The sequence below is a fragment of the Muscardinus avellanarius genome, assembly GCF_963383645.1.
Source record: "Muscardinus avellanarius genome assembly, chromosome: 3".
In the NCBI taxonomy this organism is placed as follows: domain Eukaryota; kingdom Metazoa; phylum Chordata; class Mammalia; order Rodentia; family Gliridae; genus Muscardinus; species Muscardinus avellanarius.
In genome coordinates, this window is record NC_137788.1 from 74,578,761 (window position 1) to 74,593,199 (window position 14,439).

General features: G+C 42.1%; 1 protein-coding gene across 1 annotated transcript in view; it reads right to left on the bottom strand.

Annotated features, from left to right (window-relative positions):
• Nucleotides 1-10,921: 10,921 nt before the first annotated feature.
• The window catches only part of LOC308261504 (uricase), a gene marked incomplete at its 3' end in the record, with an annotated part of 35,959 nt that continues 32,441 nt past the window's right edge, over nucleotides 10,922-14,439 (bottom strand). The window contains exons 7-8 of the mRNA XM_080693477.1: nucleotides 13,072-13,155; nucleotides 10,922-10,996 (exon numbers count right to left, since the gene is read on the bottom strand). Of these exons, the coding sequence (XP_080549603.1) occupies nucleotides 10,922-10,996; nucleotides 13,072-13,155 (159 nt within the window). The remainder of the gene's footprint in view (nucleotides 10,997-13,071; nucleotides 13,156-14,439) is intronic.

Consider the following 14,439-nt stretch of genomic DNA (forward strand, 5'->3'; position numbering starts at 1 on the left):
TAACTGCTTATGGCTTGCATACTCAAAATGCTAACGATAAAGCAGCATCGCTTCGTTAGGCCAGTGGCTATTAGGCAATTTTGAATGTTTTATCTTCATAACGGCACAAAAACCAAACTGAAACAAAAAATTGTATTATTTAAGCTGTATTATTTAATGCTGAGTTATAGAAAACGGTGCTGAGAAAAATGCATCTAAGTTTTTATTGGTCCCCAAAGACCTAGAGGAATTAGTTTGAGGCATTGGGGCATTCCAAAGGTATCCTGTCCCCAAGCCAAAATGAGCATTCCATGGCTTTCAGAATGGTTTTGTGAGACTAATGAAAGGGATACTTTTGTGATTTTAATGAAGGTGGGTGTGGGTCAATAACAAACAGCAAAAAGAAAAAAAATTAAGTTAAAAAATCTGAGTGGAGCTCTATTCATTAATTGCAGCCAATTAGGTTGACACTAGTCTGCTTAATTATCTATTTGGATAGATTTCTATAATGAATTTTTAATGCTAAGGTGACTTTTCCCAGACAGCCAAATGCTTGTAGATTATTCATCAGCCTTCTGTATGGCGTGTGTACAGAATTTAGAGTAAATTAACACAGGTTTAAACCATACAACATTGTTAGGAAGGAAAACTTCACTGCTGTGAATCTGTAGCAGAGGAGGAGGGGAATACTGGAGTAGGGCTCAGAAGACCTGGATTCTGATCTCAGATCCGGTACTAACTTAGCCACAAGAACTTGTGTATGTTTTAATTTCTGCTTCGATTGCTGCATGACTAAAATAAACAACTAGAAGCTAATTTCAGCACTCGGTTTTTAATTTTCTAAGACTGCAATGGTCTGAGTTACATGTGTTGCTGCTCCCCTCCACCATTCAGTAAAAACTCACAGCACCACCACATTCTGAAACCTCACTTCCCCTCTATAAATGTTCTGTGATTTTGGTCTGATGACAGTTCTCTCTGCAGTGCACTAGGAACAGCTGATTTTCTTGAGAATTATCAAGTTTATTGATTGCACGGATTTATAGCTTTCTAAGTTTAAATCATTTCTACTATGTTCCCTGATGGAAGGGCACTCCTCCACCCCATCAAGAACAGGATAATCAGAGCATGGAGTTGAGGGGATCGATCGAGAAGCACTCATGTCCCAAGTAGGTCCCAGGAATGAAGGTGAGTGGGGCTGTTCGTATTTCTAACAGTCCTACTAGACCTTGTGTTCTACCTACTTGGGACATAGCCTCATATGAACGAGTCAAGTATTAGAGAATGCACTGCATCCTGAGGACAGTACTCCATCAGCACAGGGTATCGGCTCCAGGGTGACACTATGGTTGTGTCTTTAAGAGATGCTTCAATAAAGCTGGTTGTGGTGATACAGACCTGTAATCCCAGCTGCTTAGGAGGCTGACCTGGAGTCCGAGCCCAGCCTGGGCAACATAGCAAGACCAAGAAGAAGGAGAAAAGAGACCGGGCATAGTGGCGCACGCTTGTAACCCCAGCATTTGGGAGGCTAGGATAGGAGGACTGTGGTTTGTGAACAGCTTCAGCTATTTAGTGAGGCCCTTTGCAACTCAGTGAGACCCTGTTTCAAAAATAAAAAGACTAAAAAATAGGGCTGGGGGTGTGGCTTGGAGGAACAATGCCCCTGGGTTCCATCATCCCCAGTACCACACACACACACACGGATAAAAGAAAAGAAAGGAAGATCATTTCATCACAATTGAGCCAGCAGCTTTATGATGGTTCAGTATGTGACAGGACCAGTGGATTGGGGACACATACAGATTGCCACCTTTCCTTTAATGTCAGAACTATTGGTCTGAGTGATGCTGTGTGAGATTCTGTAAGGCCTTAGATAATGGTGTTGGCTGTGTCCCTGTGGGCAGGGAAAGCAAACCCACACCCAAAAGATGGATCAATTTTAGACAAGATGAATCCCTTCAAGTTTCAGAGTGAAAGGGGTTCAGTGTATTCAACTTGCTGCCAAGCCGCTGGTTGGTCTCCCCAAAGACTAACCAAGACTATCAAGGTCTCACTGAGTACTGGTCTCTATTTTTAGGAGGTTAGATATTTGTTAGAAGTGGTCATTAGTAATGAAAGCCAGATTCCTTGCTTTTGGGTTCCTGTGTGGCCCCCACTCCTGCTGACACAGTTGCTGTACCCATGGGTTCATTGTGCTGCTACTGGGGTCGCCAATGACAGAGTCTAACTGGCGTCCATTGGCCAAGGCTTTCTGCTTGGTTATTTAGTGCCTCTTCCATGGTAGATGTTCTTTGGCAGATATTCATTAATATGGAAAGGCCTTTACATTTAATGTCTGTTGGGAGCCATTAAGGCCTTTCCCTAGATTGGTGTCTCTGACTCAGCTGATTGTCCTTCGCCCAGAGTCAACAAGGTTTAGGGTTATGGAAAGTTCAAAGAGGTCTGAGAGAGGATCAGGTGGTGATGACACGAGGGTACTAATAGGCCTATCTGTAATATGTGCTTTGTATTGGTCTTTATTGTATTCTGGTGGTGGTAGCACGAGAATGTTGATTGACCTGTAGCTGTGTATAAATACCTCTGGAAAAACAAAGCCAGAAGGTCGGCGCAATAAAGACGAGATTGACCCAGAAGTTGCATTGGCCAGGAGCGTCTGCGCGATAGAGAATACTGACCCAGGCATAGTTGTTGACCCGTAGGAAATATTGACCCACAATCAGGGGTCGACCAGTAGAGATAGTAGGCTGGAGACTCCCCCATGTTAGAGTTAAAAACTCTTCATCCTCACACCTCACTTCAGAACCCCTACTCTTGCCGGCTGGCTCCAGCAAATGTCCACTCCCACAGACCAATTTACAAGACTCTTCTTTCTTCTGATCAATGTCCCAAACTTTCCAAGTGCCTGGCAGAACAAACAAGTGGTTTCCCACTGCCACAAATTTGTTTATATTCTAAGCTAGGGACATATTACATGAAAAGTGTGTGACCCTTTCGTCTATTTCCTAAAACTGTACTCTCTGGGAGGATTCCCCTTCTCTACTGGCCCAAGATCTACTCTCCCCTTGTAGCCTGTGAAAAGTGCTAGAGTGGGGGATATTATGGGGATCTGGGCCATTGCTTGTATATACTTTTCTTGTGCCCTGTGGCCCTTCTTATGTCTGATCTGGTTCTCTCATTTCCATCTTACAGTAATTTGCTGCTGGGCTCACCAGGCCCCAGTACTTGTTGGTTTGATAGAACCTACTATATGATGAGCAGTTCTGGTCACAAAGCCCAGGGATCTCCCATGGTCAGACACTTCTCTTTACTGATGCCCAGTAAAATACCAGGAGCTATTTTTCAAAATATTGAATAATCCTCTGCTTCAAATACTACGGCCTTGTTCTAGAACCCCAAAGTGTACATTGTGATTTGCCTATGGAGTCTTGCCATAAGCCCAGCATGGCATCTTCTCCAATCAGAGATCTCTAGGAGCACTGAGTCAGATAATTCATAGGACTCGAGCCAAGGCAATGTTTGGACCCAGTCTGGATCTGTTACAGAGCCGTTTTCTGCTTTTGGGACCCAAATGAAGCTGGAAGCCTTTCTTGTTACCCAGTGAATACCCAGTGAATGGGTTGGAGCAATATTTTCAAGGGTAGAGTATGATTCCACCAAAACATAGAGACTGCTAAGCAGGCATTCTTAGTGGTAGAAAGTTTTTAACTACAATAGTGTGTGTGTGTGTGTGTGTGTGTGTGTGTGTGTGTGTGTGTGTGTGTTACTGGGAATTGGACCCAGGAACTCGGCTCACTTCTGTCGAGCTGTACCCACAGTCATTTTTATTTATTTATTTTTTAATTTTCAAACAGAATCTCACTAATCTGCCAAGGCTATCCTCAAACCTATGAATCTCCTGTCTCAGCCTTCCAAGTTCTGAGATTACAGGCATGTACCACCATGCTTAACTAATATGTCCTGTATATCAGAGTGGATGCTTATAATGGCCTAGATCAGAGGTAGGCAGAGATCTTCTATAAAGGGCCAGAGAATAAATATTTTAGACTTGTAGACCAAATAGTTCATGTTGCAACTATTCAACTCTGCCACCATAATATGACAGCAAACATGGAGAGTATATAAGCAAATAGGCTTGACTCTATTCAAATAAAACTTTATTTGCAAAAACAGGAGATAGGACAGATTTTTCCAATCCCTGTCCTAGATCATTTGACTCCTAAAAACTTCACTAACATAATGAATATATTGGATATGTACCATTCTCTACAGCACAGGTGTCACTTTTTCTCATCCAGTCTAATCAACCTGATATTGTTATCACAAAGGACCAATGTGATGTTCTGTTGAATGTCCAGATGGTCCAGATTCCATACACAAAGGCCAAGAGAGTTGATGGAGTCCTGGAACCAGACCACAAACATGCAGCAATCCATCCCATGTGAATGGAAACTACTTCTTTTCCTTTTCCTTGATTTGAAAATATCGTGGTTTTTATCCAGCTTCCATGTTTAATCTTCCAGCTACTATATATATTACCTGGGCCTTTGCCAATCTTATGGCTTGTGGTTCGTTTCCTCCCTTAGCAAGCCCAGCAAGTCTCGGGCTGCTTTATGATGTAATTTTAGTCTATTTATAGGTATGGTGGCAAGGAGGTGGGGATAAATCACAGGAGATAGGGGCATGTGTTTCCTTGTAGGCAGAAAGCCCTGCATTGTCTTCAAGCAAGAGGAGCATGATAGCCTTTAAGAGAGAAGAGTAGGCCAGTTCCGCAGACCCAGAGAATTCAGGGAAAGTTTACAATTCAGTTTCAAGTACATTAATCAGGACCCTGACCAAAGTGTGATGTACCTGCCAGGGTTGAGAATTCAATTTTCCTTTGAGCTATGCTATTCTTTTAATTAAGTCCCAGGCCCAAACCTAAGCTTTTTTTTTTTTTTTGCCACCTAGATATAAAGTCTCTTTATATGCTGCCAAGGAAGTCCTCTTGCTTTCAGGCTTTGCCTTACATTGGTTATTAATCACCCTCAGCATTTCATTATCTCTTAATGCATTAGTGGTTCCCAGAAACACCCATCCAAATTCTGTAGTCCTTACAAAAGCTATTTCTCTTAGACCTCTCAAGTGTCTGAGATTTTACCCCTGCCAGTGTACTTCCTTTCTTCAATATCCCATACATAATCATCTCTGGGGAAAATATTAACAATTGCATCATTTCAGCATTTTAGGGGCTCATTGCCAGCTACCAGTGGGCAATCCAGCTCCAAAAGCCCACATTAAAATCTTCTTCCTAAAATCTACCCCTAGTATCACAGGTCAGCTACCCCAAGGAAAATACAGTGAAGGTCCTGAGGTGTCCATGTAGGAGGCTCATGAAGGAGCACTTTCTAGTTGGAGTGATGCCTGTGAGGAGTGAATGAAGCAGACTTGAGCAGAAAAAGAAGCTGAGGAGTTGCCATAGAAACCTCAGGCAACCAGAAGCTCTGGAGCTGGAGTGGCCCACTGAACTATATCCCAACTGAGGCCCGGGGGTCACGATTTTCCATCTCTCACCTGGACTAGAGTTTGGATGAGAGTTGTCTCAAGGAAGGAGATAAACTTGAGAGTGATGGCTTCCTTCAACCAAAGGCAGTTCCTGCAGAGTGATTCAACTCTTATGCCAGCAGAGGCCAATACTTCTGGCATCTGAAGAGAACTAGTGTTTTGGTCTCAAGAGAGGTCTGGGTAAATGTACCACAGCGTCTTTCACAGAAACTCTGTCTCCCATTTTGTGGATGCAGAGAAGACATTACCACACACAGTAATGGTACAGCAGAGGATGGAACAAGTCCATGTCCTTATGACACCACTGAGCTGTCAAATTAATTCCAGGTTTCCTGCTTCTAAACCTCTTAATTGAACAAGATGTCCTTTCTACTTAAGGCACTCCTAGGTATTCATTTACTTGGCAGCAAAAGCATTCTAACTCATGCATAGTTTCAGTTAATCTGTCCTACGGCTTGTTACTCTGTGCCCTGGAGGGTAGGTAATGTTATCATTCCCACCTGACAAAAGAAGAAACTGAATCTTACAATAACTTGCTCAAGGTCACACTGCAGGGCTAGTGGGACCCAGTCTAATATCTAACACTTTGAATCCAAAGTCCATGCTCTTCGCCCAGCTGTAAATGTCTAGGTGACAGCTGATCAAACCATTCCCCAGATCTGAGGGTAATAATAACCTGTTTGTAGCTAAAGATCTTTGTATACCAGAAAAGCTGCTCTTAAGAAGCCTACTATCTCCTTAGTTGTAGTGAACTGAATGGTGATCCCTCAACACAAAAGTCCACCTCCTATTTACTAGAGCCTGCAAATGTGACCTTATATGAAGAAGTTTTTTTCAGATGTCATTAAAGATTTTGAGATAAGAAGATTACCCTGAATGTCCAGATGGTCCCCAAATCCAATGACAAACATTTTTCTTGGAGTCACACAGAGAAGGTCTAACTAACAGTCAGACAATGTGGCCTTGGAAGGCTAAGAAAAGAATGATGTAGCCATGAGCCAAGAAGGAGACAAGAACAGGGGACCCCCAGAGCCATGGCAGGGGTATCACCCACTAACATATTTTTTTTTGGTGGTACTGGGGTTCCTGGAAGCCCTTCTACCTCTGGGCTATACTCCCAGACCTATTTTATATTTTTGAAACAGGGTCTCTTACTCCAGCGTGGCTGGCTTCGAACCTGCGCGATCCTCCTGTCTCCGCCTCCCAAGCGCGGGGATTACAAGCGTGCGCCACCACGCCCGGCTACCCACTAACATCTTGATTTTGGACTTCTGACCTCCAGAAGGTGTGTGTGTGTGTGTGTGTGTGTGTGTGTGTGTGTGTTACTAGGACTTGAACCCAGAGGCACTCTATCTCTAAGCTACATCTGCAGACCAATTTTATTTCTTATTTGGAAACAGGGTCTTACTAGGTTGCTGAGAGCCTCACTAAATTGCTGAGGCTGTCCTTGAACCTGCAACCCTCCAGCTTCAGCCTCCCAAGTACTAGGGTTACAAGCATTCACCACCAATGCCCAGCTGCCTGTTATTTTATGACACCAACTTTATGATAACTTGTTATGGTAGCTTTAAGAAACTAGGACTTCTGGGCTCTTTTATTGTAGATATACTTCTCTTTCTCATATAAAGGTAAGCAGTATACTTATCTTCTGAGCTTGGTTGAATGCACTCAAGTGGAAAATTCCTAATGGATTCCTTTATATTTTAAGTAAACTGGCTTCTTAGTAGAGGCAGAGGCACCTGCAGAGACACAAAGGAACATTTTTCTGGGAAGAAGATCTTTAGCCACTATATTCTCCATAGTGTCTCAACAGGTCCCAAAAATATTTAAGAATTTCTGAAATGGAGTCTGGCCAAGTGGGAGAATGTGAGGCCACTGAGCTCTAAGAGAAATGAGAACAAAAACCTTGAAGAATGCAAAAAGATTGTGTTTCAAAGTCTCCAGAAGCAAAAAATATGTCTAGTTAGGAAGCTTGTGATCCATCTTCTTGGAAACAAACTAAATTTGGGTATGTAGCAAAGGTTTGCAAAGGCCACAGGCAAGGGCAACGTCCACAAAGCTCAGAGTCTGAAGGAAAGAAAAGCTCTTTTTAAATAAAGCATAAAAGGGTTAGAAGAGAGACCAAATGTTCTGCAGTTAAAACTCATAGGTGATTGAAAAATATAAATTCTGTTTCAATGAAAAATAAATAAAATGCTGTCTCAAAAGATTTATTTTTACTACATGGAGATAGAAAAAAAGAGAAATCAGCTTTTAAAAATAAGGGATGGTATGAATTTATGTCTGACTATAAAAAGGAATGGAACAGCATATGCTTTCTGAATCTGTTGCTATGAAAAGTTATGGGTGACATTATGAAAGCTATGGGTTAAGGGGATATGGAGAAGGCCTTAACCAGATTCTTGACTGCCAAAACCACAGCCCCAAATGATAGCTTGCTCCATTTGACACCACACAAACTATCTCCATGCAAGACATGGCCTTGGAATCACCTGCATTATTCCTTTATAAGAATACTTGATATGAGGTTGGGGGGAAAGATAGAGGGGATTGGGAGAAGGAAGCAGAGTGAGTGTTATGAGAGCAGTTCTGCTTCCCAGGAAATTGGAACAGAACCCCTCCAGCCAACTGGAGCAAAGTCATCAAGCATTTGATACCGGTGACCTCACAGGTGTTCACAGTTCAGCCTGCCCACATGCCAGGGTTGGGAAGGAGCAGGTGAAACCCAAGCTACATTTTAGCACACAGCGTACACTTCTAACCACAGAAAAACATTCTTCACAAAACAGGAGCCTGGCCCTTGACAAGTGGACAGACTTCAGGTTTTCCCGCCACGTACCTGGGGAATAACATCCAGCAGCTCATTTGCAATCCATTACAATAAATGTGTTAGGAGTTCAAAAGAAGCAAAATTCAAAAATGTATAAAACGGTCCATAATTCCTGTCTAAGGATCCTGCGCTAGATTCTGCACTAACATGGGCTTCTCTGATTAAGAAAAAAAAAAAAAACAGTGTTTCTAAGACTTTTATTAACAAAAGAACATCAAGTAAGAAAGGCCTAATTAAGTTCTTTGTTGCTCATGCATTTCTAGAAAAAGTCATGCTAGACTCTTTCCTCTTGGAAGAGAAGTATCAAATTAAGAGAGTAATAAAATGTACCAGCCATTTGGCCATGCAAGTTATATGAAGTATACGCTTTGTGACATGAGTACTCAGTGTAACACAAGACTTTCCTTATCAAATCATTTCATCTTCTCCCCTGCTGCTTCCAAGCTTCTGAATGGCCTCCAGCATCTTCTAGAGTTTGCTGCTCTCAGCCCCTCCTATCACCTCCCGACCCAATGAGGCTAAGATGACTGACTTGAGTCTAGTAATAATGGGGGAAAAAAGCGATATAGAAAATCATATGTGTCAGTCACAAATACTACTGTAGTTTTTTACATGAACTCATTACATTAACATTTTACATGAACTTTTGAAATTAATGGAATAAATTAGGTGAGCTATGTATTAAATTAACTGTGTGTATAGTTAATTATGTGAAAAATTAACATTTTACATCAACTTTTGAGCATAAAGCTCAAAAGACCCACGGAGCAGGTTCTGTTCTTACCTGTTGTTTACAAATAAGGAAGTGAGTATGTGATTAGCCGCTACACCATTGCTATGGTTTGGATGAGTGTGCCCAAAGGCCATGTGTTAATGCTTGGTCCCCAGGGTGGTGTAACAGGGAGGTGGTGGATCTTTTAAGAGACAGGGCCTTGTGGGAGGTCTTGGGTCATTGGGAGCAGGCTCTCCAAAGGGGTCGTGGCACCTGTGTCTTTTCCTCTGCTTTAAGATATAAGTGGCTTTGCTCTTTCACAGCCTCCAGTCCCATCGTGATGTGCTGCTTACAAGAGGCCTAGAGGAAAGGAGCCACCTGATCTCAAATTGTAACTTCCAGAAATGTGATCCAAAAGTAAACCTTTTCTCCATTTAAGTTAATTGCTTCAGGTGTTTAGCTATAGTGATGGAGATGGAAAGTTGACTGATACAAGTCATACAACTTTAGGTGGTAATAGTAAAAAGGTGAATGAAGCAGAATCATTAGACTATATGAAGGGCTCATACGTAAGCATTTCTAAAATAATGATGATTTTAATTTTTACAAAAGCGAGGGAACATTTTAAAAAGGGAGGAAGTTTATCTAGAATGTTCATGTCAGTCGGCTTTAACCATAGGTTTATGAAATTGCAATTTATGAAGCATTGTTGTATATAATAGTATTAGTCAAATAATAAAAATTGAAGATAATTAGCCCTCAAATCTGTATTAATCTTTAATCATCAATTATATTTATTTCTGTGATTATGAAAGCAATAAATGTTCATATTTGGAAGATTCAGAAAATTACATGGTGAAAAATAAAAGTCACTCATATTCTCATCATCTGGAAATCATCATTACTGATATTTTTTATGTATATACTTTCTAGTCTTCTCTCTATATACATCTTCATATATTTGTATATTCACTTAACATCTATTAAGTATGGCTCTTTGTACCAAAGGGTACATTATTCAAAGAAAAATTTATTCTTATTTAATACCTCCCAGTGTATTAAATATTTTCTAAATGCTGTAAAAGGTAATAATATTAATACACTCAGATCAAAAAAGTATGTTCAGAGTAGAAATAAACTACCAATAATACATATGCTAAAAATTGTTAAAAATTGAAGTCAGAATGGTAATGTTTTTAATATAATTTTATTACTTTCTACAATAAAATATTTCTTAAATGCTTAAATGTGTGCTCAAATTAATTGAAATGACACTACCATCTTGTGTGTGTGTGTGTGTGTGTGTGTGTGTGTGTGTGTGTGTGTGGTACCAGGGATGGAACTCAGGGGCATTCTACCTCTGAGCCCACCCCAAGCCTATTTTTTAGTCTTTTTATTTTTGAAACAGGGTCTCACTGAGTTGCAAAGGGCCTCGCTAAGTAGCTGAGGCTGTCTGCAAACCGTAATCCTCCAGTCTCTGCCTCCCAAATGCTGGGATTACAAGCGTGCGCCACCACGCCTGGCTCACTACCATCTTCTTAATAAACTCATTCTAAATCTTCTCTAAGATAAGAAGGCACAAGACCACCAAAAAGAAATATTGATTTGTAATTATCCTAATACTGCTTAGTGTTTTAAAAGTGAACTCTATCGACAAAGCATGTTATCCTTACTAATAATTCACACAATGTCTTGCTGCACTAAGTGTAGAGAAATAAATTACATTATACGGGAGAAAAATTAATAAATCGCTATGCTCGGTTGAATATTTTCATGGCTAACACATTATGATCTCCAGCATCGCAAATGACTTAAGTAATTCTTCAACTGAAAAGTGGACTCCTGTCAGTGGCCACACATCACAGCCTTGAAGACGGCTTCCTCTTGACTGTACCGGTGATTTTGCCATATGGATTATCTGATGGCAGCAAGACCTGCAGAAAAACCACATGGTAACTTCAGAAACATCAAAATAGCTCTGTTCTTTCTATGAAATTTTAAAACAACAAAAGCATCACCAGTTAAGTAGGAAAATATATATGCCCTGCAGTAAAGTTACTTCAAACATGACAACGGCTTATTTTTCTGGCAACAGTTGAGAGAGAAACTGATTTTTAAGAAAAATAAAGAGTCTTATACTTTTTAAATCGCTGAGATATAAATGTTTCTAAAATGCATTATATATCCCTGCTTTTTAAACAAAGTGTAGTGAATGCAATTTGACCTTTTCTTGATGGCTCACTTTGGACATCAATCATTGTCCAGTGCTATAATCCAGGCGTGCCCTCGGGAGCATGTGAGGTTCACCGGGCTGTTAGCACAATGCTAACTGCTCCCCACAGCTCTGCTTCTAGAGTTCTTCTGCCTCCCAATCCAGCCACTTGTCACTTCTCTGCTGCTGTCAGTGTGCCTCAATTTCCTACTTCTCATGTGCTGCCTTCACTTTGTACCCACCTGGGTAAGGGTCCTAGAGGGGCTCTAGCCACCCCAAATGTGTAGGGATAGCATGTTCAGACATGCAGGTGCATTTATGCAGCCCTAACCGAAAAGAACTCTGCCTTTCTGCCTCCAGGCCCCAGCTGGGATTTGAGAGGAGGTGGTGAGTCTGTCTTCTTACAGGAAGGGCTATTGTGTTTTCAGCCCACGGGCAAGCCCTCAAAGAGATCAGTGCAGGTCTGCAGCTCAGGGGGCCCCAGGTAGACCCTCCCATCTTGGCCTGGTGTCCTGGACTACAACTTGAGTCATGGCACCTGATTCTCTTTCCATTTGGATCCATTTGTTTTGCCTCTGTTGGACATAGCTAGGATTCCTTCCAGGTCTCTCTTCTGCACTTTAGCAGGTAATCACTGTAGAAAGGCTTTACATCGTAATTAACAAAGTGCTGGTAGTCGCTATCCTTTCCTTCCTCTGAAGTAAATAGTGTTGCCCATCCTTTCAGCTGAAGGAATGATGTGTGGCACCAAGGTTGCCCTACTCTCCAACTCAGGGCCTTAAATAATTTCTACCATGCCTAAGCATGACCTTTGTTTTCCATTGCCACCCTCAAGGTCCACCTTCAACTGATGATAGAGCAGAACCCAGTGAAATCCACCAATATCATTTGAAGAACAGAAACTAGGTACCTGGCCAGAAAGATAATAAGACTCCTAGGTCAGTGGGTCCAGAATATTGGACCTCCTAGAAGTCCCTTTATTAACATGTATCCCCCAAAGGATGTGATTCCTCAGCAGCAGAGCCATGCCAACAGGTGGCCCCTTCCCTCTTTCATGGCCACACACATACTAAAAGACATTATCCAAAAGGATGTTTTCAGATGGACTGAATGATGGAGAAATCCTACCATTCTGATCAGTCCATGGGGGAAGGACAGTTCTGATCTCCCGGGACTGACCACAGAGACCACCAGTCAGGCCTTCAGGCCACTTCCTCAGACAAACTGAGTGGTTTAACCTTCTGCAACAGCTGAAAACAAGTCAGGGCTGGTGTGTTTTCCAAGACAAAGGTCTCCTTTCAATACATGAATCTTCCCATCATGTCTATGCAGTTGCAGCTAGAAAAACACAAGCACTCTTTCATCTTCCCCATGGGTTACGGGCTACTGAATAGACTGCTTAGTCAAAAGGTAGAGATGGTGAAAGCAAACAAAAATAGAATCTTGTCTTGTTGCTTCATGATGGAAGAAGAATGAAGCTGTGACCTTGGGGGCACTTTTCCGAGAAGTAGATCTCAGTGCTGTTTCCTTGGGCACGCTCTGTTCCTTCTGTGTCTTTTCCTCTCTGCAACTTCCAAGCCTCCTCTACAATCAGCCACCCACTTGTCGGGTACTCCAGCCTTAGACATTAGAAGTCCCAGAGCCTCAGAGGGCTCTAATCAGTGGCAACTATAAATATTCCCCACAGCAGCAGTCGCTAAGAGTTTTAGTCCATGACATTATCATCCAAAGTTTACCAAGAGGCATAAAGAGGACAGGGCAGAGATGTGCTTTAAATATTTTAAATAATTCTCTTACCTCTTCCTTGTTGATCAGTCCCATTTTGGACATATCTATGTTAAAGTAGTGAAGGTTTGGCAGGCTGATTTCCATATCGTCTATCTGGAATCCACAACAGCACATATCACATTGGGCAACTGTGAATCTCTCTTTCTCTGTCACTCCATCCCCTGGCCGCTAGCCCTCATCCAGTTTCCAGCTCTGCCTCTGGGATACTTTCTGATGTCCCTCTACTTATCAACATTGTTCTCTCCAGCTCGTCCTCTTATTAAATAGTAGCCTACTTCTTCCCCCGGTGTACAGAACCTGCTTCTCTGAAGAGTAAGGGTTCCTTGAGGCAGAAACATGGCAGATCTCTGCAGCATTCAGCTGTTCCCCAAGAACTGGCCAGTCTACATACAAAATCCCTCCTCATTCCATTCCTTCCTCATCAGGCCTAATCCCTAACATTTACAACCCCCAGAGTAAGAACATAACTGGAGAGCCACATACCAAATGTATAAGAATCCAAAAGTTAAAAATTAAGCTGAAAGCCATTTGAGTGAAATAGGTTCTATTCTTCTAACCTGATGATTATACCTTCATCACATAAAACCTGAAAGGCTAAGTTTTAATTTAAAATTATCTAACTCTTCGGAATGTGAGGACAAGACATGCAACATGGGAAGGGCCAGCCCAGCTTCTCTCTTGGACCTGCATGTCAAGCCCCACCTGTCCCTCCTGCCAACATTTGCCCTTTGCCCACTCTCAGGCCTAAAGGTGTGCACACTATTAGCATGATCTGCCTTCTGGAAGATGGCTCTCTGGAAGAAATTTGCCCAGGTTTTGGAAGAAGTCTCAGGAATATTGAGGCAGGAAATTCTGGGAAAAGATACATGAGCCCCTGAAGATTTTGTTGCCTTGGGCCCAGCAATTCTTCACCCACTGGATGGAGGCAGAGCCAGAAGAAGGCCTGAGGGTACTGCAATGCTGCACCATGGTGAAGTCCCAACTGTCCCAATGTGACGGTGGTACTTCTCTTCTCCAACTCCATTGAGGCCTAGGCCCAGGATCTCCCTCCCAGATTTCTGCAACAGTATCCCAACAGGCCTCCTTGCCTGGTCTCCATCATCCTTTCCATTCACCACACTGGGTGGTTTTCCATAATGATGATTGGGCCATGCCACACCCTACGTAAACTCCTCAGTGGCTCCTGAGAGTTTTCAGGATAAAATAAAGACTCTACAGATAAGCCTACAAAGGACTTTATGACTGCTTCTTGCTGGTGTTGGCACATGGGAAGAGTTTCACTCCTAGAACTTCATATACAGTCGACCCTTTGTGGTAAACACGGGACCATGCTAGCTCCTGTCTCCATATCTACCTCACCCTTGAGTATAAATGAAG